This window comes from Malaclemys terrapin, chromosome 10, assembly GCF_027887155.1.
Source record: "Malaclemys terrapin pileata isolate rMalTer1 chromosome 10, rMalTer1.hap1, whole genome shotgun sequence".
Lineage (NCBI taxonomy): Eukaryota > Metazoa > Chordata > Testudines > Emydidae > Malaclemys > Malaclemys terrapin.
The window spans coordinates 24,063,466-24,089,134 of NC_071514.1; the positions used below are offsets into that span (position 1 = coordinate 24,063,466).

General features: G+C 38.4%; 1 protein-coding gene across 2 annotated transcripts in view; it reads right to left on the reverse strand.

Annotated features, from left to right (window-relative positions):
* WDR72 (WD repeat domain 72) overlaps positions 1 to 25,669 on the reverse strand; it is a 214,804-nt gene that overhangs the window by 97,586 nt on the left and 91,549 nt on the right. For both annotated transcript variants that reach the window (XM_054042143.1, XM_054042142.1), the window contains one exon: positions 22,795 to 23,000. In XM_054042143.1, the coding sequence (XP_053898118.1) occupies positions 22,795 to 23,000 (206 nt within the window). The remainder of the gene's footprint in view (positions 1 to 22,794; positions 23,001 to 25,669) is intronic.

Below are 25,669 nucleotides of genomic sequence, written 5' to 3' on the forward strand. Positions count from 1 at the left end.
ATTCTTAAGGTGTAGTCTCTGTTGAAAGCTCTCCACATAGATATGCAGACAGAGTTGGCAACGGGATTTGTTGCAGGGATTGGTTCCTGGGTTAGTGTTTTTGTTGTGTGGTGTGTAGTTGCTGGTGAGTATTTGCTTCAGGTTGGGGGATTGTCTGTAAGCGAGGATTGGCCTGTCTCCCAAGGTCTGTGACAGTGAGGGATCGTCCTTCAGGATGGGTTGTAGATCCTTGATGATGCGCTGGAGAGGTTTTAGTTGGGGGCTGTAGGTGATGTTCAGTGGCGTTCAGTTACTTTTTTTGTTGGGCCTGTCCTGTAGTAGGTGACTTCTGGGTACCTTTCTGGTTCTGTACCCCGTTGCCAACTCTGTTCGCATATCTATTCAAGGGACACCATCATAGGACCTAACCACATCAGCCACGCCATCAGGGGCTTGTTCACCTGCACATCTACCAATGTGATATATGAGATCATGTGCCAGCAATGCCAGTCTGCCATGTACATTGGCCTAACCAGACAGTCTCTACGCAAAAGAATAAATGGACACAAATCTGACATCAAGAATTGTAACATTCAAAAACCAGTAGGAGAGCACTTCAATCTCCCTGGACACTGAATAACAGACTTAAAAGTGGCAATTCTTCAACAAAAAAACTTCAAAAACAGACTCCAACGAGAAACTGCAGAACTGGAATTAATTTGCAAACTGGACACCATCAAATTAGGCCTGAATAAAGACTGGGAGTGGATGGGTGACTAAAAAAAGTAATTTTCCCTTTGCTGATACTCACACCTTCTTGTCAACTGTTGGAAATGGGCGACAACCTCCTTGATTGCATTGGCCTGGATAGCACTACAAAAGTAATTTTTCCTCTCTTGATATTCTCCCCTTCTTGTCAACTGTTGAGAACAGGCCACTTCCACCTTAATTGAATTGGCCTCGTTAGCACTGACCCCCCACTTGGTAAGGCAACTCCCATCTTTTCATGTGCTGTAATATATATACTGTTTACTGTACTTTTCATTCCATGCATCTAATTAAGTGGGTTTTAGCCCATGAAAGCTTATGCCCAAATAAATTTGTTAGTCTCTAAGGTGCCACAAGGACTCCTCGTTGTTTTTGCTGATACAGACTAACACAGCTACCACTCTGAAACCTGTCACATCTGGTAAAGACACTCTATGCCGATGGGAGAGAGCTCTCCCATTGGCATAATTACTCCACCGCTGTGAGAGGCGGAAGCTATGTCGGCAGGAGAGCATCTCCCGCCAACATAGCGCCAGTGTGGACAGTGCTTAGGTCATTGTAACTTGCATCGCTCGGGGGCATGGGGTGGCTTTTTCACTCCCTGAGTGACGTAAGTTATATCGACATAAGTGGTAGTGTAGACCGGCCCTAAGACATCATTCCTTGTTCCTCTAGACTATACATTGTTAGTAATTTTTGGATAGTTACTTGGTGCTCAATACCCCTTCTCCTACTGCTCAGCGACCAAACAAACAAAAGAAAATACACTGACAATGTCAATCTGCCATTGTATTCTGTGATGCCACTGAGTATAAAGTCAGAAGAAATGCTTACTGGCAATGTGAAAGTTTATTGACATTGACCCGAATAATGTCTACCAAGTTATCTTAGCTTTCTGCCTCAGGCATTTCATTCCACTGAAAGAAGATGGACATATAAACCTTAGACATAAGATACCATTTAGAAAATATAGACCAACTACCACAGATAACAGAAGATAACAAAGAATGGAAGGCAGGCTATAAAACTAAACATACAGTCAAGAAGTGGGAAAAGCAACTGGTGAAGGATATTGAAAGAGAGGTTAACAACTTACATTCTATAGACTCTTTTATCTAAGGTTCTGAAAGCACTTTACAAACATTACATAAAAGTCCTACAACATCGCATAATAGAGGTAAGTATTACAGATCAGGAAACTAAGGCATCATGCGATTTAGTCGCTTACCAAAGATCACAAAGTGAGCTGATGGCAGAGCAAAGGAGAGAACCTGGAAGGTCTCTGAACCTCACGATCAACATTTTCTGTGCTTCCCTATAACTAGTAGGTGTCAATAATAATAATATTCCATTTTCTCTCATTTTTGCTCTGCTCACTGTAAATCAATCTCAGTTATTGTCAATTTAGCATTTCAGTCCAAACTGTTCAGTTGGATAGTACTGGGCCTATTCAAATACAGAGTCATTCACCCTTCTCACTCTCAACCACTTGCAAGTTGTGCTGTATAAATAAGTCAAAATGAACTAATTTTATGACATAATATAATATGAAGGCTTACTTCTCAGTGGAACTGCAAATTAAACAACCATAACTAAGGTTTATTCAGCATCATACACATATTTGGCACTCAGCACTACAGAGTACAGTTTAGTAATTCTTTTATTTTTTAATTCACTGTAATTATTTTTAAATGTAAGTAGCACCCCTTGGTACTGTGTTACATAGGTGATGGATTGGCTGAGCAAGTCCATAAGTTACACAATGAAAATATTACCACATTAGAAGAACAATTCACAACGAATAAGAGCTGAAATTTTACTCATGGCCAGAATTATGTAACTCACTAACATTAGAGGTGCACAAACATCACACATTCTTTTTCAATAATTTTCACACTAACGTTGATCAAAGTTCCATTAGAACAGAAGCTCTTAAGCTTTCCAGACTACTATACTCCTTTCAAGAGTCTGATTTGTCTTGCATACCCCGAAGTTTCACCTCACTTAAAAACAACTTGCTTACAAAAATCAGACATAAAGATACAGAAGTGTCACAGCACATTATTACTGTAAAAATGCTTACTTTCTCATTTTTACCATATTCTACCATAAAATAAATAAATCGGAGTATAAATATTGTACTTATATTTCAGTGTATAATATATAGAGCAGTATACATAAGTCATTGTCTATATGAAATTTTAGTTTGACTGACTTCACTAGGGCTTTTTATGTAGCTTGTTGTAAAACTAGGCAAATATCTAGATGAGGTGATGTACCCCCTGGAGGACTTCTGGGTACCCCCAGGGGTACATATACCCCTGGTTGAGAACCACTGCTTTAGACTGCACTTGCAGCCCTCATTTTTCATAAATATTCGTGCATACAGAATTCACTTCCACAAGTATCCACAGAAAAGCAAAGAAAAAACTTTGTAGAAATGTATATTTGTGGTAGAAATGTTTGCATGGCCATCTTGGAATTCTCTTTGTGTGTTTAACGGCTGGTCCGAAAAAAGATGAAAGAAGTAGAGATGAAACAATACAAACCATAAGCATCATACAATGTTTGGACAGCAAACTGTATCACATTCTTCCCATGAACTCCCTTAATTAAATCTTCAGTGGCTTCTTGAAACCCACCTCTTATTTTTAAGATTGACATTCATCCTTTAAAGACTAGAAACCAGCGGCGTATTATCGCCTAGGCCAACAAGGCCTAGGCCTAGGGCGGCAAATTTACAGGGTCGGTAAATTTATAATAGCAGCATTTTTGTAATCGTGGCATCAGTGATTAAGAATTAAGATTTATGATTAAGAATTTGAGCAGCTCTGCTAAATATAGTTAGAATTTTATCTCGCATGCTTTACAAAGGTGCCATGGTGAAGTTACTATGTGTAGACAAAAAGAACAGGAGTACTTGAGGCACCTTAGAGACTAACAAATTTGTTAGTCTCTAAGGTGCCACAAGTACTCCTGTTCTTTTTGCGAATACAGACTAACACGGCTGCTACTCTGAAATATGGGTAGACAAAACACTTAAGATTTCACTCTCTTCACAATGATTTTACATAGATGAAACTTAGTTGGCTTCCATAATTGACACCTGAAAGATTATAAGTAGAATTTAATTATTACCATTCTGAACACCACTTGCTTTTGTTAAAAACTCAAAAGCAGCAGAGTACCTTTTTATTTTGTTTGGAGTGTTGATGTACTATTTCAAAAAGAAGCCAGCAGCACAATAGATTACTACTGCAATTAACATATTAGCTAGTCCAAAACCAAAAAATAATGAATAAGTGTTTAAAATGTCCTTATAAGGACATGTATATCGTGTTTAAAATAAAATAAAAAATGTTTAGCAGAATTATATATTCCTCTTATAACTACTTTTTTAGATTAATGTAATTCAAACATGTAACAGTTACAGAGGCCCCAGCTGCAGTTCCATAGTTAAGGTTGAGTTGAATTTTTCACTTAAAATTCAATGTCTTTGCTATGTATAAAAAATTTGACATATCCTCCTCAAAATTATAGTACACACTCTGAGTACGGAATGAATTTTCTGAGAACTGACAGATAAAACCATTATTTTAGGAGTAAAACATACTGTCTAAAATTTAGCAGTAACAGGATTTGTCTTTTGGGGGGAGCTTATCTTTTTCTTAACAAACCCCTACAATTATAAATGAAGTACTGTATACTTAGGCTTATCTTTCAGTTTATGTTTTACATAAAAGGAGCACATTTTCTGTAATTATGCACACACAAACCCTACATTCTATGTGAAACTCAAAGCTTTATAATGAGAGGTAAGTATTATCATCACCAGTCTCCAGGCACTGAGAAGGTAGGTAACTTTCTTTCAAGGCATAAACTGAGATAAGATTACAATATTTTTTCAGGAAAAACTATTAGTATTTCTCTCATGACTGAACAGTGGTCACCCTTAAAAAGTTAAGAATTGCTTTAATAACTAAATAGTCAGAATTAAAAGAAATTAATAAATACACAAGGGACCTATCTCCATACAGTCCTGATGTGGAACTTACAAAATCTGCATAATAACTGAATTTCTAGAATAATGTTTGTTGGATTTGAAAAGATAGCAATGTTCTCTTAGAGTTTGTTTTTCCTTCTTTCTTTTTTTAAAGTAACTAATAAATATTTATATCCTTATCTTGGTCTTTACGTTTTTGGGTTGTCCACTAATGTCCATGTCCATTTGTCTAACCCTTCCTAAAAAATAAGCAAAAGTGATATGTAAAACTCAATAAACTATGGTGGGCTAAATTCACAATGGCTGGTGCCCACCCATGCTCGCCCTGCCAACTACCATCATCCTCTTCACAGATTGCAGGAGTTACAATGTCATGGGGAGACTGTAGCCACTTTGTAGAGCTACCATCTTCCAGTAGACTTTCCACAGCCATGTGTTCTGCTCCATAAGTCAAAACTGGCCTATGCATTTTGCATAGTCTTAATTCAAAGTGTAAACATATCTGAGAATCCACGTAGCTGTATTCGTATTAGCAGCATTATGGGGAAGTCCTGACTTTTATTCTGTGGGTGTGGAGGATCCTACACACAACTAATCTGGCACAGATACACTGAATACAGAAATAGTAGAATTCAGGAAGCCCATGAAATGATGAACTAATATCCATGAATAATGTAGGTCATACATTATGTGGCAAAGCTCGCTGTTTGCCATCAAACAGACAATGTTTGGGTCAGGACAAAGTAGAGTCCAGTGTATTCAAACTATGCATATCCTTCTGTTCATGGAGGTAGGATGCAAGAGATATGGACACATAGTCCGTTGTTGCTCTACAGCCTGGGGGCAGTTTCTGACTTCCTTCTCTCCTCCCTGCACAAGCCTGAGTACACAGCCTAGGCATAAAGGGGATGATTCTTCCTCCCTCCTGGCCCCCAGCTACATCAATATATGCTATTAACTATAACTGGTTTAAGACAGACACACCACATAAAAATTTCATGGAAAGAACAATTCAAATGCTATTTTACCTATCTACCTTCTCGTCAAAGATCTTTTCCACTGGGAGTCTACTTATTCTAGGAACTGTGGTCCACTTAAAATATACACTTCCATTAGCTCGTAGGGATTCCCATATTGTTTCAACTCCTCACACACCCATTTTCTCCATGCACGGACTTTCTTTAGCTTTAGCAGATGCATTCTGTTGTGAGTTTAGTGCTGAAAAAGGGATTTGACAAGAACTGCCTTGACATTCACTTTACATAAGGGAAGTAAAGTGGTAGAATCACATGATGGACTTGCAAGCAAGCCTGATCCAAAATATACCAATGGGTCACCTCCCCTATAACCCTGTAAATAAAGGGCTTGATTCTTCACAGCCTTGAAACTTGTGTAGTTATTTATACCTGTGCAAAGTGAGTGCAAAAGTATCAAATGTGAATGCTCCACTCACAGGGTTTCAGCCTTTTATATCTATTGTGCACTTACATTGCAGATGTCTGAATGACTACACAAAGTACAAGGCAAAGAAGAAGGTGGCCTCAAAGTTGTCAGCGACTTGGGCCTGATTCTCCTGTCACCAGTTTAAATCCTGAACAACGCAACTGAAGCCAATGAACCAAATTCCTCCATAAATTATGCAAGTGTAAGTCTAAGGTCCATTAATGTCAGTTGAGTTCTTCTGAATTTACTCTGATGGAAGAGCAGAATTTGGCCAATGGTGTATAACTGGTTTAAGTGAGAGAAGAATCAAACCCCTCAAATTCTTCAGAAGGAAAAAAGCTGGAGGAAATATGTGAGATTCAATTTTGGTAATTAAGTGTGAAGTGCAGAATTTCATTAAATCTCTATTACAAAATGTTCGGCCCAATCCTGTGAATGGCTGAGTTAAATCAGTTAAAGTTGAGGAAGATCAGCACCTTGAAGGACCAGGTACTGTGCATCCAAGGGGAATATAAAAATCTTTGCAGTAATGACATACAGATCGAGCTCTTTCATGGTAGAGTGTTTTTTATAAAGCCTTCTGTCTTTTGACTGTCTTATAACTTTTTACATCTTTACAGTTTTTCCTTTGTAATTTGAGTACCATTCAGATATCCCTTAGATATAATTCTAACAAATGGAGGCCCCAATTCAGCAAAACATTTAAACATGTGCTTAAAGTTAAGTGCTTGCTGAAGTACTTTACTCAATAGGGAAACACTTTTGTGTTTATGACATAACCAAAATGATAATTAGTGTGTTATTAAATGGACAGGCTGAATAGGAAGATCTATTACATTTATCAACTACGAGTTAAACATCCTGAACCTAACATGTCTTTTTATACATATGTTGATTGAAGGCATATTGACTGTGGAACTAAAATATACATAATGTATTTATGCTGCAATGCTTCATTTTACACAAGTATTATTAAACAATACCTCTTCCTAATACAGATTTCAAAATCTCTATCTTGTAGTGTATCTTCAACCATACCTTCTCTAAGTGATAATTTCTGAAATACCACAGTAGTCTCTCACTGTCAACTGTCATGTCAGCTCTGTAATTTGACTGTAAGATGACCGAAATTTTAAAAAGCATTTATGTCTGAATCATTCACTGTTCAGTATTTCTGTGGTAATCAATACCATTTATGATAAAGACAAGATTTTATTTTTCTGCTAAAAACTGAAGAACCTCAGTTACCAGAAATGTAGGGGATGGGGGAAATCTACAAGCCAACATTTACTGAGGTTCAAGGAATTACATAGGGCCAGATCATGCCATTCACTGCAGTCTGTGGGAGTTCAGAGTTCAGAGCATTCATCCCCTCTCAAAAACCAAGTCCTGCCCAACTGTAAGCTTGTAAAAATAAAACGCTGCACAATGTCAGGTGTGACTGCACAAAAAAAGTGCCAGTTACTTCTAGCCTCCCTCTTGCTTCTTCCCATTGCTGGGACTGGGATGGTGGCTGCAACTGAAGCCTATCTACCGAATATATAGCCTCCAACTGCTTTCAGTATGAAATTATAGTTCCAAAGAGAGATCATTTCTGTTTCTCCACGATGCTTTGTCCTCTCTGGCAGGAAGCAATAACTATTTTTTAAAACAGATTTTATATTGATTGAATACATGGAAAAGCTATACAAAGGGCTTTGCTTATTTAGCACTTGCAGTTTCAGCATTTATAACAAAAATTAATATTACAGAAAGAGAACAAGTGCAACCCTGTATTTTGTGTCGTGGTTAAAGGTGCTACATCTTACACAAATTATTTTGCAAAATATGAAATATGTGCTTCTCTCATGGAATTATCTGACCAAATATACAAACAATGCACAAAATGGCTGGCATAGTGTAAAATAAAGCATTGGCCATTCATTTCTAAATCCTCTGAGCCCTGGGTTGATGTAGATGGTTGTCGATAGTGAAAAAAATTGCCTCCTTCAAATGCGCCTGGTGGACAGCAGCTTGATGATTGGCAGCACAAATAGAAGACAAACGAGAAAGCCTTCAATCTGCAGCTGATGCACAAGAAGAACATGGGGAGCTGAGTTTACAATAGAGAAAACATTACCAAGCTAATGGCACAGGCAATCATTTGACCACCATGCATCTCTGGTAGCAGCAGGGCATCCATTTTCAGTTAAGTGTTAGAGTACCTTTTTGCTTTCTCTGACCACTGCAGGGGTAAAACAACCTAGTGCGTGAAACCCAGTGACTGGTAATAAATTACTATATTGGATACTTTTTGTTTTCTTTCAGCAATGACTTTACTGTGTATTCCAGCTATCATTACCAATTAAAGTGGAGACCGTTTTAGCAAGCTGTATCTAACTGTATATCAGTCCCCATGCTCCAATTGCTTTGGCAAGTATCACAGGGTCAAGAGGCTCCTTTGACCTTTCTCAGCTAAGTCTCTCTGACCACTCACTATTTGCAGCAATCTCAGCTGAACAGATGGATACTTTCCCAGACCCTATAAAGCTTAGAATATAAAGATAAATGAAATTGTGTTTCAGGCTTCAAACTGGTTTATGAGCATAAAATATTGTCAGCAAGCTCCACAAAAACCTCTTACTTCAAAGTGCACCCCCTGTACCTATCCAATAAACGTAACACTTCTCTTTTGTCTGTGGGTAAATTGTATTATTCTGGTGCAATTTTATTCATGTAACAAAAAGCTTTATAGCAAAGTGACCAGAATTTCAGAAGACATTTAATTGTTAAAAAAAAAAGCAAGGAAAGGATGTAACTCCAGCTTTACACCTCAGCACTCAGTGTAGGTAGTACAGATCATAGTGCATGGTACAACAGGCCATTTAAGGCAGGAACACTCTACAACAGTCAGGCACAACAAGAGTGATTAGGGACAGCTTCAATCTTCATTTCAGATTTCTGTGATTTTATAATTTCATGAAATACAGAAGACCTACAAGCACTGCACCAGGGTTTAGCCACACTAACTTTAATGACAATCTCATGTCAAAATCCCTGGGAAATGCTTCCAAAATTTGGGAATAAATGCCATTTCAACATTAGTTATCCCCTTTGATTTTTATATTAAATCATAGATAAGAATTACAAAGAATATAATAATTTCTTACCTTCTGAACATAGGATTAATGGATTTTATGGTTTGAACTAAACCATATCAATGGACCTACTAAATACTTAGTTGAATTTTGCGTATTATTTTTACATACTATTTGTAATAAAAATTCAGAAACGTAGAGCAAAGAATATGATCAGGTTTAGCATCATGTAATGTAATAGTCTCAAAATACTTTAACATTATGGCTATACTGTAATACAATATTAAAAATGATATACTGAACAATACGGATAAACCTTTATAATATTTACAAATGTTCTAATATTCTAGCATACTACTATTTTACAGTATAGTACTGAGTATATATGAATAACTAGATATAAGTAATGAGTCGTAATGCAGATTAACTGAAACAACTATGTGAAGAAGTTACTTTAACTGTAGTAGTTGAGATCAAAATATCAATGGTTCAGGCTATAGGGAAATGTAGGTAGACCAAGAGTGGTTTATTTTTTGGTCCATATTATCAATAATGAAATATATCTGGATTTGGCCCTGCTCAATCAGAGACAGATAAGAGGAATGAGGGTGGGAATACTCATTACCATGAGAATTCCACTGCCAAAACAGTTCTCTGGGGGTGTCACTCATGGAACTAGCTAAACGCCTTTTTTTTTTTTAAGCTTGGCTGAGTTTTCATCTGAATAAAACAGTTAGATATAAAGCTAAGATCTCCATCCTCCTGCAGAGGTCACTGATCTTTTATAAACAATATTGCCCCAAGACTTTTTCTAGTCTTTTGCCCTAATACTATATCATTCAATCAACAATTTTCAATAGTTGTGCTAAAAATGCTCACAGTCACTTGCAAATGCACTGCTGTCTTATTGTCATGCCCCATTGACAAGATACACAGTATGGAATGTGAGCAATAAAAAGGCAAATAGCTGGAGTGGTAACTGCAATTGAAGTATCTTTTTCAGGTATACATTATCTCTTTTTGCCACAACCGTGCAGTGAGGGGGGGGTGGGAGCAAGCAGTCTCCCACACTTCTATCCCCCCCACAAGGGTTAGGTATAATTTCAGGCCTTTAACGTACGGACCACAAGGACTGTTTCCATCTAGTGCTCGCAGTGGCAGTAGCCTCCCAAAAGGAACAGGCAATGGACCCACCCACTCCAAAGTAGTGCCAGCCCCATGTGAGGAGTGGGGAACACACAATGCAAAAGGGTACTGTGGTGACTAAGCTCCTCAGTGGCTCCTGGACACACTGTGCCTGTCTGTGGCCCACCTCGTCGAGCTCCAGCTGGGACATTGTTTGTCCATAATGACCCCTCTACCATGCAATGTGGCAAGTAATTCCTCTCTCTTGTATATATGCCAATGTGTTAGGAATGTCCTTTTTGGATACCTTTAGGGTTTTTTCTTCAGAGACAAAGCATTAAAATAATTTTTCACACTGTAGTGATTAGCATTTTTAAAACATCGAGATGCACTTGTGAAAATTTAGGGCTCACACACATGCTCTAGTTTTCCTTCGCAGATCTATCAATACACCTCATGAACCCTCACATTTTTGCCAATACAGTTCTGAAGAGAGATCTGAATTCATGATGAATTTTCCTAAGCTATGGGGTTTAGGGAAAACATTAGATTTTGATGACTCAGATTCATGACCTACAAAATGCTATATTTGAATTCAGGTCTGTTATCCCTTGTCCTCCTTTGTTCCTCTCTCTACACTATCACTAGGAAATTTTTTTCCACTCATACACCTTTGACATACCATGTTGCTGATGACTCACAAATCTATTTAGTTACCCCACACCTGTCTCCTTAGTCCAAACTCACATGCCTTTCTGACCTCTCCTCATGGACGTCCTGCCATCAATTTAAGTACAACATGGCAAGAGCTGAACTCTTGATTCCCCCCTACCCAACCCTCAAAGCTACCTGCTTTTACCCTTTTCTCCATCACTGTGGATAATACCAACATCCTTCCAGATAACCCTACCAGTATTTGGGGTGTCATCTTCGACAAGACCCTGACAAGATATGGGTGGATGAATCAAGAACTGGGTATTGGAAAACAGTATGTGTGGTAGGAAGTTCATGTAAAATCTATTAACTTTCTGGATATGCCTTCTGGATCTTTTTTCTCAAGCACAAAGAAGGCTGAAGGAGGGCCAATGGGCGGATTGTTCTATGGGGCTGATGCTTAAACATCAAGTACAGAATGAAGAGGTCTATTTCTTGGTGTGTGTGTGTGGGGGGGGGGTTGGGGAGGGTATTTCTCACATTTGTGCTCTGTAATCCAAACCAACTTCCTCTTCATTTTTGGGGTGTAACTAATGATGTTGGTTTTAGCCTAAATTGTACTGTTAAATAGGTTGGATCCTGGTCTCCCCATGTGATAATATATCAGCTGAGATTGTATGAAACAATATTACTAATCTAGCATCACACTAGTTTAAGGGAGTGTGGGACACATCATTTTTGAGGAGATTCCTCAACCATGGAATATACTGCTTGAGCTTGAGGGGTTTTTTTTTTGGTTTGGTTGGGTTTTTTTGGCTTGGAAAGAGGAATGAATAGGTACGGATGAGGGGAGAGATTTGGTTTTGGAGGACTGAGGCAGAAGGAACCGATCTAGAGGACTCAATCTGTTAGACATCGATCCTAAATTGTTGTGCTTTTATAAGTACACAAGCACCCAGAGCGTTGGACATAGTTAAAAAAATGGAACTAAAATGAATTACATTTGATTTAATGTACATGGTCTCTCATCCCCACAGGAAGCTTCACAACCGTCTACTATGGACTTGTAGGTTTTGGTTGGGTTTTTTTTAAGCTTGCTTCTACAGCAGGTTAGCTCCCTTCTATGGACAGGTCAACTTGTTGAGTGAGTCACTGCATCCTTTCATTGCTTATGCAGTACAGAAGGCTGTAGTTGTGCTCTGTTGGACACAGTCCTAAGTAATCTAGTCTAGTTCTTTAATGCCAACTCAGCAACTGTCTTTAAAAGCAGTCTGATTTGACACAAACTTATTTTATAAAACATTTTTTCCCCTAAAAGAAAAGGGATTCTGCACAAACACAGTTAAGAGCCTTACCTTGCTCACAAAAGGGGGGCGGGGGAAAAGGGATGTGATGCTCAAATGAACTAAAAACCAAAAAAGTCCTATACACACATACAGCAGAGAAGTAAACCCATGACACACTTATAGAGTTTCCTTTATCAGACCCATCAGAATGCACACTGATATTCACCAGCATGGCTTCAAACTAATACTTAAAACCCACTCATGGAGAAAAAGAAGGAGCCACATGGAAGAAAAGAGGGAGCTCCATGTTCTTATCACTGCTCTTTGCGGACTAAGCCTGGTAAAACAATCCCACAATAGCTATAGCCTACAATGTTTTTTGAGAAGCCCAGCACATATTAACAGAAAGCACATTTTATGCCCTCCTACATTTACCTCCGCATCAATACATAACAATAAAAATTAACAGTAGTGGAGGACCTCACTCATTACAACTACTTACATTAAAATATACATGAAAAGTAACCCTAACACATTTTAATTAAAAGAAGTTGTTATATTTTCTTGTTTCAGTTTAGCACTGTTTCTGCAAACTCAAAAATAATAGGAATTATTTTCTTTTGCACTAATAGTGGGTACTGTTAAAAATTCAAACATTCGCTGCCCCCGCTATCTATATTAAAAGCAGTACTTTCCTAAATTTAGCCACAGTACCACAACCACAGAGAAGGAAAACCTTACATTTTTAAATGGAGCTTACTGTGCTTACAAGTTAAAAACACATTTCCTTGTGATTACCAATCACCTTGCAATTTTAGTATGGCTTTCACTGACATTATGACATAAGTTAACATAACCTGTGAAATATATTACATCAGATTTGTACAAACACTGAATGCCACTGTGGCACACCTGCTTTTGGAACTATATCTCCTAGAGGACTGAATGCTCGTAAGCAACAAGCTATGTATATTTTAGTTTGTTTGACAGCTTTGGTTTCTCAGTGCATAGGTAGCTAAACATGGTCTTGATGCTGCAAATACTTACACACATGCATAACTCTGCTCATGGGAGTCACCCTATTACAACCAATCAGGTTACTCCCAAAAATTAAATTAAATACCTGCTTAAATGCTTGCAGGACTGGCACCTATATTTTAATATTAGCTATAAGCATTGAGCATTAAGTAAATCAATTTATAAAATTAACTGGACTCTGCAATTTTTTCCTTTTTTATTCTAGTGTATGATGTTCTGAGATAGCTTGGTTGCAGGTGAAACCTATTATGCAGGTCCCAATCCTGCAAAGACTTATCCAACTGCTTAACTTTACACAATAGTCCAAGTGACGTCAATGGGACTTTTCAGAGTATGTAAAATTGAGCAGGTGCATAAATCTTCACTGGATGATGAGATTTTGTAATCATATAGCTTTATGTTATACTTGACTTCTGAAGTTCTTCATATATTTTAGTACACTGGAAGCATTGAACTGGTATGAAATTTAATAAAAACAATAACTGATTTGCAGACAGAAGTAGACCAGCATGGGGAAATGCCCCCTTTGACATGTTACCCAAGTCAAATTTGTGCTTCTCCCAACTTGGGTCATGCCCAAGAAAATTGGGAAATTCCAGCTTATCCACTAGTACTAACCAGTAAGTTTGTCATCACCCACAATGCCCACTGCCACAGATACTCTCTCCCTATGGAGAATGAAGGCCAAATTCACTGTTGATATATTAGCTGGTAAAATTACATGTTGATAAGAGAAAGCCTACTTTGGTGTAACTTTGTTACCAAGGAGTAGGTGTATGATTCAGTAGAAGTTGGCATATTTAGTTACACCATACTTTCAAGTGTGTGGGGTGGGGAAGGGGGATGTTTTTCTTGTTTTTGGTAGCTGCTCTCTTCCAGCCCCCCGGCATACATTTTAGAATAACTAGACTCAGTTCTGCATTTTACATCCATTGCTTTTGATGGAGCACTGAGGGTGTACTAGGCTAGATTCACAATGTTCTGGGGTGAAGTCAGAGCCCCACTGAGTTTTGCTAGAGAACTGGGCCACAGCTAGTGATAAGGGGTGTTCGTGGTAAAGGGGAAGCAATTTCCAGCAATCAAAATATTGTTAAGGTCCATTATTATTCCATAGGGCTTTCACCGTCATAATTTTTGATCACTTCCAAATGGAGAATTAGTACAAATTAATGTATAGATCGCCCTTCAGACTTTTAAACATAAATGTTCTAGTGTTTCATCAGCATGGAACAGGGTTGAATTTTCCTTTCTCCATCGTGTATAAAGAAGAAATGTATATACACATGAAAATAGACAAGACACTACTTATCTGTACAAACTGATCAAGCTTATCTCCTTCTAATTGGGGACAGAGTCCCCTTGACCTAGAGAACAAAGGAACTTGTACTTGGAGGAGACTGTGCCAGAGTTTAGAGTTGTACCCAAATAGACTGAAGGTCCCTTTGGAAATAGGACACTGGCTTCCATATCACGGCAAAGCTTTGGACCTCACGCGACTAGAAAATATGGAAGCGTTTGGGATGTTTTCAATCATATCTTGGGATTGAAAATGTATTGGTTGATATTTAATGTAATGTGCTTAAGATTTAATATGCTATTTATTTCTCTCAGTATGGCAACCCTACCTTCACTACTGAGGTCAATGCTCCAATTAGAATATGTTTCTACAGATTCTGTACAGTGCCCAGAAATGGTTGACAGTCAAATTAAATACTAGCTGGATTTTCAAACAAACACCTTACACATCACTTAGGTAGGTATGGCAGGAATGAGATGAAATGTCTCACGTGTGCCTTGACGCATCAATTGGACAAACCTACTGTCACAGTGATCTACCAAAGAGGGAAAAATTTGGTGAACCTCAACACTGTTAGTTTGATATGGATGTAATATGAGATTGGTCAGTTTATAATTAAGATATTTAGGACAATAATGTTGAACTACTGGAGATGCTGCCAAGGTGGGTTTAGAAGAAGGCTGATGGTACTGGAACAGTTTATAGTGCAGTTTAAAGGATTCACAGGAACTGAAATTGTGAGAGTCAACTCGATATGGCTGATTCCTGGGCTCCAATGGGATAACACATGATGTCCTGGGTGCTCCAAGTACATATTTCACATAATTAATTGGAAATTTTAAGGACCCAGTCCTGTGAATATAATTTCCACTGAGACAATGGAAATTTTGCATAATAAGGACTACAGGATCAGATCCTGTAAATGTGACTTTACCCTACCAAGTTACTAACTAGGTCCACAGCTACATATGTTCAACTCCAACATCTTCATATTATGCCCTCACTGACACCTGTGTAATTCCACAGACAACTAAAGGAGTTGTAAAGAAGTCAATGAGGGCATAATGTGAACACAATGGGGCTGCACAGAGGTAGCTGAAGGTTTAATTTATCCCACAAAAACTCTGGGAAAGAACCAGGTCAGACTGTCAAAGCCCAGGGTAAGTTTGCAGTGCCAGTAGTTAGAAGAGACATCTATTTATTTTCAATTTGAACAAATCTGATATGGAAATCATTGAGACACAAAGAATATGGGACCCCACAATGCTCCCTTGGCTTTGTCGGCTTTGTCACGTTTTAGTGCACAAGCACACTAATTTGGACATACAACCTGTTTAGCACTATTTTTCTTTTCAGATACAGAGAGAGTTTCAGTTAAGTAGCTCACAGCAGGCACCTGATAGCAAGTCAGTAGTGTTCGCTTATAATAGGAGGTGTAAGTGTACAAAGTAAGGGGCCTTTCCAAACCTGGATTCTGGGGTGGAATTTCAGGAGAAAACATCCTGCAAGATCCTCACGGCAATACTTAATGTCATATATATATGGCTGGCTTACTTCTACTAAAGCCAAAATTCTTTTGTTTTGAATAGATACAAGGAGCAATGGGGCTCAAGAATTTGTTAAACATCTAAATGCTTTTATATGTTTTTCCTGGGCTAACTGAACATGAACCAGGGAAAGTATTTAAAGGACCAGGAGCCCAAAGTTACTAAGGCTTTCATTTTTGTCAACCATCAAGAAGGTGGTATATAATCCATTGGGCCAAAGAGTGCATCCACCTCTGTCAATCAGAGAACACCACTCCATTCTCTGACAATCAAGATACAAGGCTCATAACAAAGAAAACGATATTGATAGCTATTGTTTCTAACAAAACCTGCAGACAGGTCAAGTTGGTAACTGAAAGATTTGCCATAAAGGCTGTTCCCACACAGCACATTCAATGGAAAAATACAGCTGATTGCACGCAATAGTACTATCTTTTGGTCTAAAATATTCCACAGGGGATATCAACAACATTAGAATTATTTCCATGAAATTAAAAAAAAAGTTCCACCACAACATTCTTAATGCTTCAAACCAGGATCAAGTTAGATGTCCAGACAAGAAAAAACACAAGGAACATCTGTATTTCAAATAACTCTCTTCAATATAATATCAAAGAGAAATATTGGAGAAATACATAAGTGGTCTCTGACTTGGCTAAGTAAATATCTAGGGTCTTATTCTCCAGTGCCTTGCTTGTACTGTTGTCATTTACATTGTATTAATACTTGGAGGAGCAAGTCTGTGTGATTCCCAAGATACCTGCTCCAGTGAAGCCTCTCTAGGTAGGCCTGGAGAACCCACCTTCACTGTTCCCTTCCTCCTACACTGCCTCTTCCTAGGACAGTGTGTAGTACAGGGTTGGGCAAACTATGGCCCGCGAGCCCTTTTAAGCCAGCCTGCGAGCTCCCGCCGGGGTGCCGGGTCTGGGGCCGCATCATGTGGCTCCCGGAAGCCACGGCATGGCCCCACTCCAAGGGTCGTGGGCCATTCCACTCCTAGGAGTTAGAGAAGGGACATGCCAATGCTTCCAGTAGCCGCTTGAGGTAAGTGCCGCTCGGAGCCTGCACCCCTGAGCCTCTTCCCAAGTCCCAACCCCCTGCCCCAGCCCTGATCCCTCTCCTGCTCTCCAAACCCTTCGATCCCAGCATGGACCATCCTCCTGCACCCCAAACCTCTCATTCCCAGCCGCACCCCAGAGCCTACACCCCCAGCCAGAACATGCACCCCTTCCCACACCCCAACCCCAATTTTGTGAGCATTCATGGCCCACCATACAATTTCTATTCCTCGATGTGGCCCTCAGGCCAAAAAGTTTTCTTACCCCTAATGTAGTAGGACTGCAAGGCCTCCTCTAAGGAGCCTCAAAGATCAGGTACACCCCATCACACTGCCATTCTCCAAATATAAAAGGTAGAATTTAAATAACAGGAGTTTCCAGCTAGCTCAATATGTTTTTTCTTGCCATTCCTGTTTCTTGCTGTTTGAAATGTACCTTGGTGTTTACTTTCCTAATGAAAAATAGTAAGTTTAACTGGTACTCATCACTAACAATGTTATTTCTAGCTACCAGTTCAGAATGTTATCACGAAACTGTTTATGTACAGTAACAAATAATTATCTAATATTCTTCTATATTCTGAACTGTTTTTGTGTGTGCAGTCACAGTATAAGTGTAGTCACAATAAAAGCAACTGCAGGTGATAACAATTTTGTTGCTATGATTACACATTAATTCTATAGTCTGTGGAATACCTGTCCTTTTTAAATTTTGCACAAATATAAGAAAAGCAAACTTTGGCTCCCCTAGTGAAAATACTTCTCCATTGCAGGAGATTTGTATCTAGGAACATAAATTATAGTGTTGTAGATCTTTAAGGCTGCATACACAAATTAATACAGAAATTTATTAAAGAAAAGTCTCCTCGGGAACAAACAATATTAATTATGTCAATTTATAGCATCTAAAGGCTTCTTTCCCAAAAGGTACAACGGTTGTTACTTAACACCTCTAATTGTGATTATTACAATAATAGTATAGACCCAGCAATGGAAGATCAACATTTTTTCAAAAATCTTTGTTAAGTGAAATATATAAAGCACTAAACATGTTCAAAATGTTTATATATGTGTGTGTGCGCACGTGCACACGCGCGTCTCTAGAAGTACATTTCTCTCTGCATCTTTGTGTCACTATTATATCCATAGAAATGCACAAGTTAATCTTAAATTACCTAAAATGGGTCAGTTCATCCCTGGTGTAACTCAATTAACCAATGACTACAATTACACCAAAGATTAATTTGGCTTATTTTTCAAACTTTTCAAAGCTAACTGGTCTTTCTCATGATGTTTGTCTATGAAACGTTCTAATCACAGCTTCTTAAATAAGTGAAAAGACCAGTAAATTGTCAAGACAGTTGCATTATCACATTAATTAAACTGCAGTTGAGGTTCTAACAGTAATGGTTCCTGAAACACCAAGAGAACCTTTCTTAGGAACATCACATTCTTATGAAACAATGAAATATTTATATAACCATATGAAGCATTTTTAATTTTTTTCAAGCTTTTCACACAGTTGCACATTTTAAATAATAACTGTATTTAAAAGCATCACGAAAATTCAAAAACACAATAAATGAGGAGGTCTTGTGTGGAGAGTCTACTGTAATTAAGACTAGAGATTCAATACCTATTGCTACCAGTCAGGTATCATAGCAACCTTGTGTCACTGAATACCGCTAGAAAACTGTTCAGCACCAGCAGGAGTCTGCTTTAGGAAAAACTGCAATGGCACTACATATTGTCAACATCTATGGTGTTGCCATGGGCACCACAACAAAGAAATCTATATTAAAAGGTACGATAGGAGAATTGACAAGAAGAATCCTGTGGGTAGTAGATAGCAAAATATAAGTAGAAATGAAGGATCGTTTTATAGAAAGAATAGTTAAGTAACCTATGCATCTACATCCTAATATCCATTTATATAAGCAGGAGAAACCAAATAATATGGAATTATAATAGTGATTAAATATGTACCAGTGTTAGAAACACTAACCTCTTGTATACTAAAACTCTACACTTGTATCTTTTATTGCCAGTTTTAATCTGAAACTAAAACAAAGCCACTTTTAAAATAATATTTAAACTTCCAGCTATAAACTCTAGATAGTCTTGTATAAATCTGCAGAAAAGAAAAAAGCAGGTTACTATGAACAAGAGCCCAATATTGATTTTTCTGCGGTGCAGTAAAGCATCTCCATTCTATTTGGCTGCTGTCAAAGCCACTCTTTAACAGCTGGAGTCAAATTGCACTATTTACAGCAAGAGCCCTTGTCAAGTGGACCATAAGTATTCTAACAATACACTATTCAAATGGCACTTTGCCACACAAATTGCTGACTTGATGAATACCCTATGTCAATGACTAAGGCCAATATAAAAGTTTCATTTTTATTAGAGGTTTTACATTCACACATTAACTAAAGCTTTCTTTGAAGAACTATTAAGCTATATATTTCAGGCCTTTTCACGTTGAAAATAATTAAAATCTGTTTAAATACATCAAGGGAATTTGACAACATTAATATGGATTTTGTGTTAACTGCATTTGTCACACCCTTCTGTTATTGGTACTCCCACTGGCACGTGCAGTATAATAAAAGAATTAAAATGGCCAAAGCACCATGAAATCAAAGCATTCTTCTTTTGTATCTGTGATTTACATGATGACAAATGTTTTGATACAAGAAAGCCTTTGAAGTCGCATTGTGATATGAGGAGTTTTTTCAGTTCTTCCTAGCATGGGGTAAATGTGCATTCATTAACTTCCAGATATTTTTTATCATATAGTAATAATAGAACATACTATAGTCTTTAAAACACAAAACCAGGGCTAAATCCCGCTTGCCTTCCTCATGTGAATAGTCTCATTGTGTGAAACTGGGACTAACTTGCAAGAATAAGGCAAACAGGATCGGATTCCTGCTTTTCCACTTTTTATGATTCTTCTTACCCATCTTTTGAATTGGAGCATATCTCACACATTTTTATACGAAAAGATGGAGGCAAAATGTAAACTGCAATACTGATAATTAAATATATTTTAGAAAAAGTTGAAAAGAGAACATGTCCTATTCACTATTTGCTGGTAAAAATCGATGTATTATTAAAAACTTGGCATTGCCACTAGATCTCTCATAAATAGTTTGTCAAACAGGCAATTTAAGAAATCATGACTACACCCAGACCTGTTAAAAATCACATTGTTGTGAGGTTTTCATGTTAATCTGAGATCTGAGGTTGTTAATCAGACAGAAATGTGGGGAGAAGTCCTTGCTCCACTGAAGTCAATATCAAAACTCTCACTGACTTCAGTGGGATCAGGATTTCACCCATAACGTTTATTTGTAGACTGCAATATAAGATTATTTCAAAACATTGTTATGAATTGATGTGATAAGTGTGAACTCTATGAAGAATTAAAGACTCCTACATTTAAAAAAAAAGTACCATTACAGGGATATTTTATAACAAGTAATTAATTATTTTAAAGATAGGGGGCCAGATCATCATCTCCCAAAGTATAACCCAAAAGAGGAGGCTCTCTGTGAGTAAACATTCTGATAGCGTCCTCACGGAGATCCTCTGCATCACCCCATTGTTTGGGCATGGTCTTCTCCAACACAGGAAAAGACATTGGCCCTGCCCCAAATCTATTGGATTTCTTTTCCCCTGAGGGTCAGCAATAAGAGATCCTGTGCCTCTGCACCCTCTCTGGCCCCCTGTGGCTTTCAATGGTTTTCTGGAACTGCATTGCCAGGGGATCTCCTTAGTCATGTCTGCCCTCTAGTGTACCCACCCCATACCCAGCCCCAGGCAGTCTCCAGCACTTCCCAAACCAGATATGCAGACCATCCTCTGTGCTGTCTGGAGGAAGGGTGGAAGTGCTGCAAAAGTGACAAAACACCCTTCTGTTTGTTCTGTGAGAAGGGTTTTCATGGGTGGGGAGTCCCTTCCATTTGTGAATCTCAGAGGGAAAATCCAAGCCACAATATCTACATTTAATACACATCAGGAACAAACAATACAAATCAAGCTTTTCTGGCAGACTTGGAGAAACCGTCAATAATTTCCTTTTCAATAGTAGATTTACAGGTGGACAACAGAAATGCAATTAATTGCTGACGGTCAAAAATAAAGTGTGAAAAAATGGAACACTATAGAACTGATAAGTGATTGCTTAAGAGACATGTTAATATAACTACTGTACTATTTCATCTCCACCAGCTCTGAATAATAAAGCTATTAAATTATCATATATTGCAATCAGCCACAATGTGCTAGTTAAGATACCCATTTCATAATCAGCTAAAAATCACGATCTTTTATCCAAGGGACAGTAGTTTTTCTTCTGACCACTCTGTTAAAATTACTAAGTTTTAAAGTTAAAAAATCAAGCTTCACGGTTAACTCTAATACTACTTGTTTCTGTTTTGATTATTCTAAAAATAATGTAGGAAAAAGCCATTCTTTCTGATAATGCAATAGTGAGAATCAGATTCTGTGTCTATAGCCTACTAGTGCACCATCTGCCCTGCAAGATGCTCAGCAGGATTATGCTCTAATAAGACTTTTCAGCAAATGGCACTAAAAGGAACTTTAGACATCAGACTGAGGTCAGTCAAAGGTCAAAGATAAATACAATGAGTTTACCAGTCTAAACTGAACTGTACATTTAAATTTATAAGTATATTAAATAAAAAGTCCAAAAAGTTAATGAAATGGGCCCTGATTCTGCTGTTTGTTCTCAGACAGAACTTCCCAGTTATGGAGACAAAAGGTTTTCAGGCACTGAAAGTAGTAAAGACAGTAAGTTCAGCAGAAGTAGAAACCATTTGGCTGTCTATTTTCCATATATTGTGTGTTCCTCTTCCTGACCACTATTGAGGAACACATTTTCGGTCTACATTCATTGGTGAGGAGTAGCAGTTATGACCTGCTCTGTTCTACAGTCAAGAATGGAATTCCCAAAGCCCATTGTTTTATTTAAAAAGTTATGACCATGAACACACACCACACAGAGGCCTTGTATTTAGGATACTGTATGTTAAGAATGCAGTGAATACACTCTCATTGTGATGGGTAGATGGTACTGGGAAAAGATATGCATAGAATCTCTGTTTAACATCGTAACACCCTAGAAGGGGTGTTTTGGAACAAATGACAATAGGAATCTATGGGAGCAGAACTATAGTGAGAGTCATCCTATCATGATGTGAAGGGGATCTGGATAGTAGAGTAGAGGCACTGGGCCGCCGTGCAAATGCCCTTGCCCTCTGTGGGTTTCCCTCATGGGTGAAAGTGGGTCTCACTCCCTTCTGTTCTGTGACTTGGGGTGAATGCCACCACCTCCTCCCCCCATACCCTTCACTAGAACAATATGAAGGAAACTCCACAACAAATCTTGAGTTCCTGGTCCCTTCTTGGGTTCTCTCCCACAGACAGAGATGGTAAAATCATTTGGACCACTATCAGTTTCTACCAAGTAATATTCTACTCAATCACTCTTACCTTATCTGAAGATTCTTCTATGTGGGTAAGATTGTGGGACAGTGTGCCAAGTTTGTAAGAGCTGGAGGATTTGTATCCTGCATTTTTATGCTTTTGTGTATCTTGAGAGACTGGAAGTACAGAATCAGTCACTAAACACTCTGAATCTTCACAGGAAGTAAGAATTGCTTTTGCCATTTCATCTGTTTCATGCCGTTCTAGAGTCCCTAGGAAACAGAATAGAAGAGCTTGTGAAGTTTTTAAAAATGAAGTGATGTTTTATACAAAAATTACAGCAGATTTTCAGCAATCACATTTCTTATTAATGGAATACAGTAACTTTTATTTTGCCTTAATTTAACCAGATATAAATTTCTTATCAAAAATCTTTGCTGCAACTTTGTCAGACACAGAATGTATGGAACTTAGGATGTATTGTACAATGTATAAAAGCATCTTGAAGGCCTTTTCAAAGCATGCACTGTATAAAACTGGAGAGAAAAATGTTATTTGCCTTACCGTGTTCAAAACATTTCATTCTACCTTACACTTTACACAGTGAGATCAATGTGTTGTGTGTTATTCTTTAACAACAAAACCTGCATTTACTATATGCATTATGAACCTTGTAATCAATAATAAACACTTATGGAATATTTTAGTGCTGTCCTCTAGTGTTCTAGGTTACAAACAACAAGAGGAATCTATAAACTCTTCTCTTCTTCCAGATTTCCAAGTAACATCTTTTCTCCATATTCAACTTTTTAACTCATAAACATTACTAGCTGAAACTATGTTATCAAGTGGTGTTATAGTCAGGATTATGACACTATGGATCCAGAGATTTGGCTTTAATATTACTATCTGAATGGCTCAAGGAAATCTGGCTCAGTGTCTGGATTGTTATATCTGAAAGCAGAGATTGACAGGAATTCTGTTTCTCCATGTGATACATTTTCTTTGTCTCTTCTCTTGCCTTTTCTTTCTTGGGTTTTTCCTTAATCTTATTTTCCATTTTCCTCTTTATTCTCACTTTAGTTCTACCCATAATCTCTTCTGGCTAGAGTATTAACCATTAAAACTCAACATTTGCCTGCTCTAACCACAGTTACCATAGGTATCTTCTCTAAGCCTAAGGAAAAGTGGCAGTCATCTCAGATACTACTGTGTGGCACCTATAAATAATTATTTCTTAAAGGTGATCACTTTATTTATTATTACCTCCTTTCCCACTTTATTCTTCCAACTGATAATTGCCTAGATTAGTACAAATAGATGGAACATTGTCAGGAAACAGAGAGGACACAAGAAGAGAATAAAAGCTTTGCATGGTACCTTGGACACAATGGCATTGATACTGGTAACCTTATTCACACATATGCCTCTACTGATTTCAAATCAATTAGATGACTCACATGCGTTAGATAAGTGGTATTTGGCTTTTAATATTTTTTTAAGTTAGGTAAAAAAAAACCCCCCCAAACATGGCCCAACTATCTAAAAGGGCTGGACTTCGACTTGAATTACACACCTAAAGGACTCAGAATCCCCTTTATAGCCATACACATGATACTCAGGCCCTGAGTCCAGGCATGCAAAAGTAACTGGACATTGATCAAATTGTGAACAATTTGCACACACAGAAAAAATGGCTGTATTGGCACCAAATATTGGGCCAGATTCATGGTCTGCCTGCATTGTGCTACCCCTTTGGTATTAAAGTAGGGTGACCAGATTTTATCGGGACTGTCCCGATATTTACTTGTTTGTCCCGCTTCCTGACCGATGTTCGGTCAAGACGCGAATTGTCCCAATATTTTGCGCTCCGGCGCACAGGCAGAGGGGGGCTCGCGCCCCCACCCCGCCCCAACTCCGCCTCCTCGCTCCCCCATTGGATCCCTCCCCAAATTCCCCCCCTTGCCCCGCCCCCTTTCTGCCCCATTGGTTCCCTCCCCAAATCCCTGCCCTGGCCCTGCCTCTTCCCCAAGCACGCCGCATTCCTCCTCCTCACCCCTCCCTCCCAGGCTTGCGCTAATCAGCTGTATAGCGGCGCAAGCGCTGGAGGAGGGGGGAGAAGCAGGATGCGGCAGCCAGCTCAGGGGAGGTGGAGGTGGAGCAAAGGTGAGCTGGGGAGGGGGGGGCAGGGCGGGGCGTGGAGCTGCCCCCACCAATTTTTCCTATGCTCCGGCAGCTTTTCTTCCATTTTTTTTTTCCTCCGCCGCCAGCTCTTGGGGTTTTTTTTTCCTCCCTCCTCCTCCGCCGGCTCTTGGGTTTTTTTTTTTTGCTCTGCCGGCACCCTCCCGATATTTCACATCTCTCATCTGGTCACCCTATATTAAAGCATCATAGACCTGGCATACTGGGACAAGTAAGCCTGGCTTACTGCTGCTTTGCATTGCCAGAGCAGCATAATGCAGGCACTGTGAATCTGTATATTTGGCTCGTTATTTTCAACACATAATTCAACCAGCTTTCGTATGCTTTCGTATGCAAAATAAATTTTAAAAACCCACATATAAACAAAAAATAACATGAGTATTCATGACCCGAAGAGGCTTATTATATTTCTATGATAGTACTTTTTTTGTGAGCTGTACTAAATATAGGTTTATTGACTTGTTCTAAATGCAATTTATATTATATAGTATTTACATAATTAGTTTAAACTAAGGTTCTTGTATATGCCACCTATTTCCCATCTAAGCAGAAAGCACAAGAAATACTGATAGAAATTGCAAGTTTCCTATAAATGTCAGAGATGAAGGACATCAGGTATTTTAAAAGTACTAACCATTTGATGTGAAATGGTTTTTGTTTCTAGGTTTGAATTTTTTGTAGCCTGCAGTTATCCAACACGAATTTTCTCTTTCACTGCTACCAAATAAAAGTATGTAAC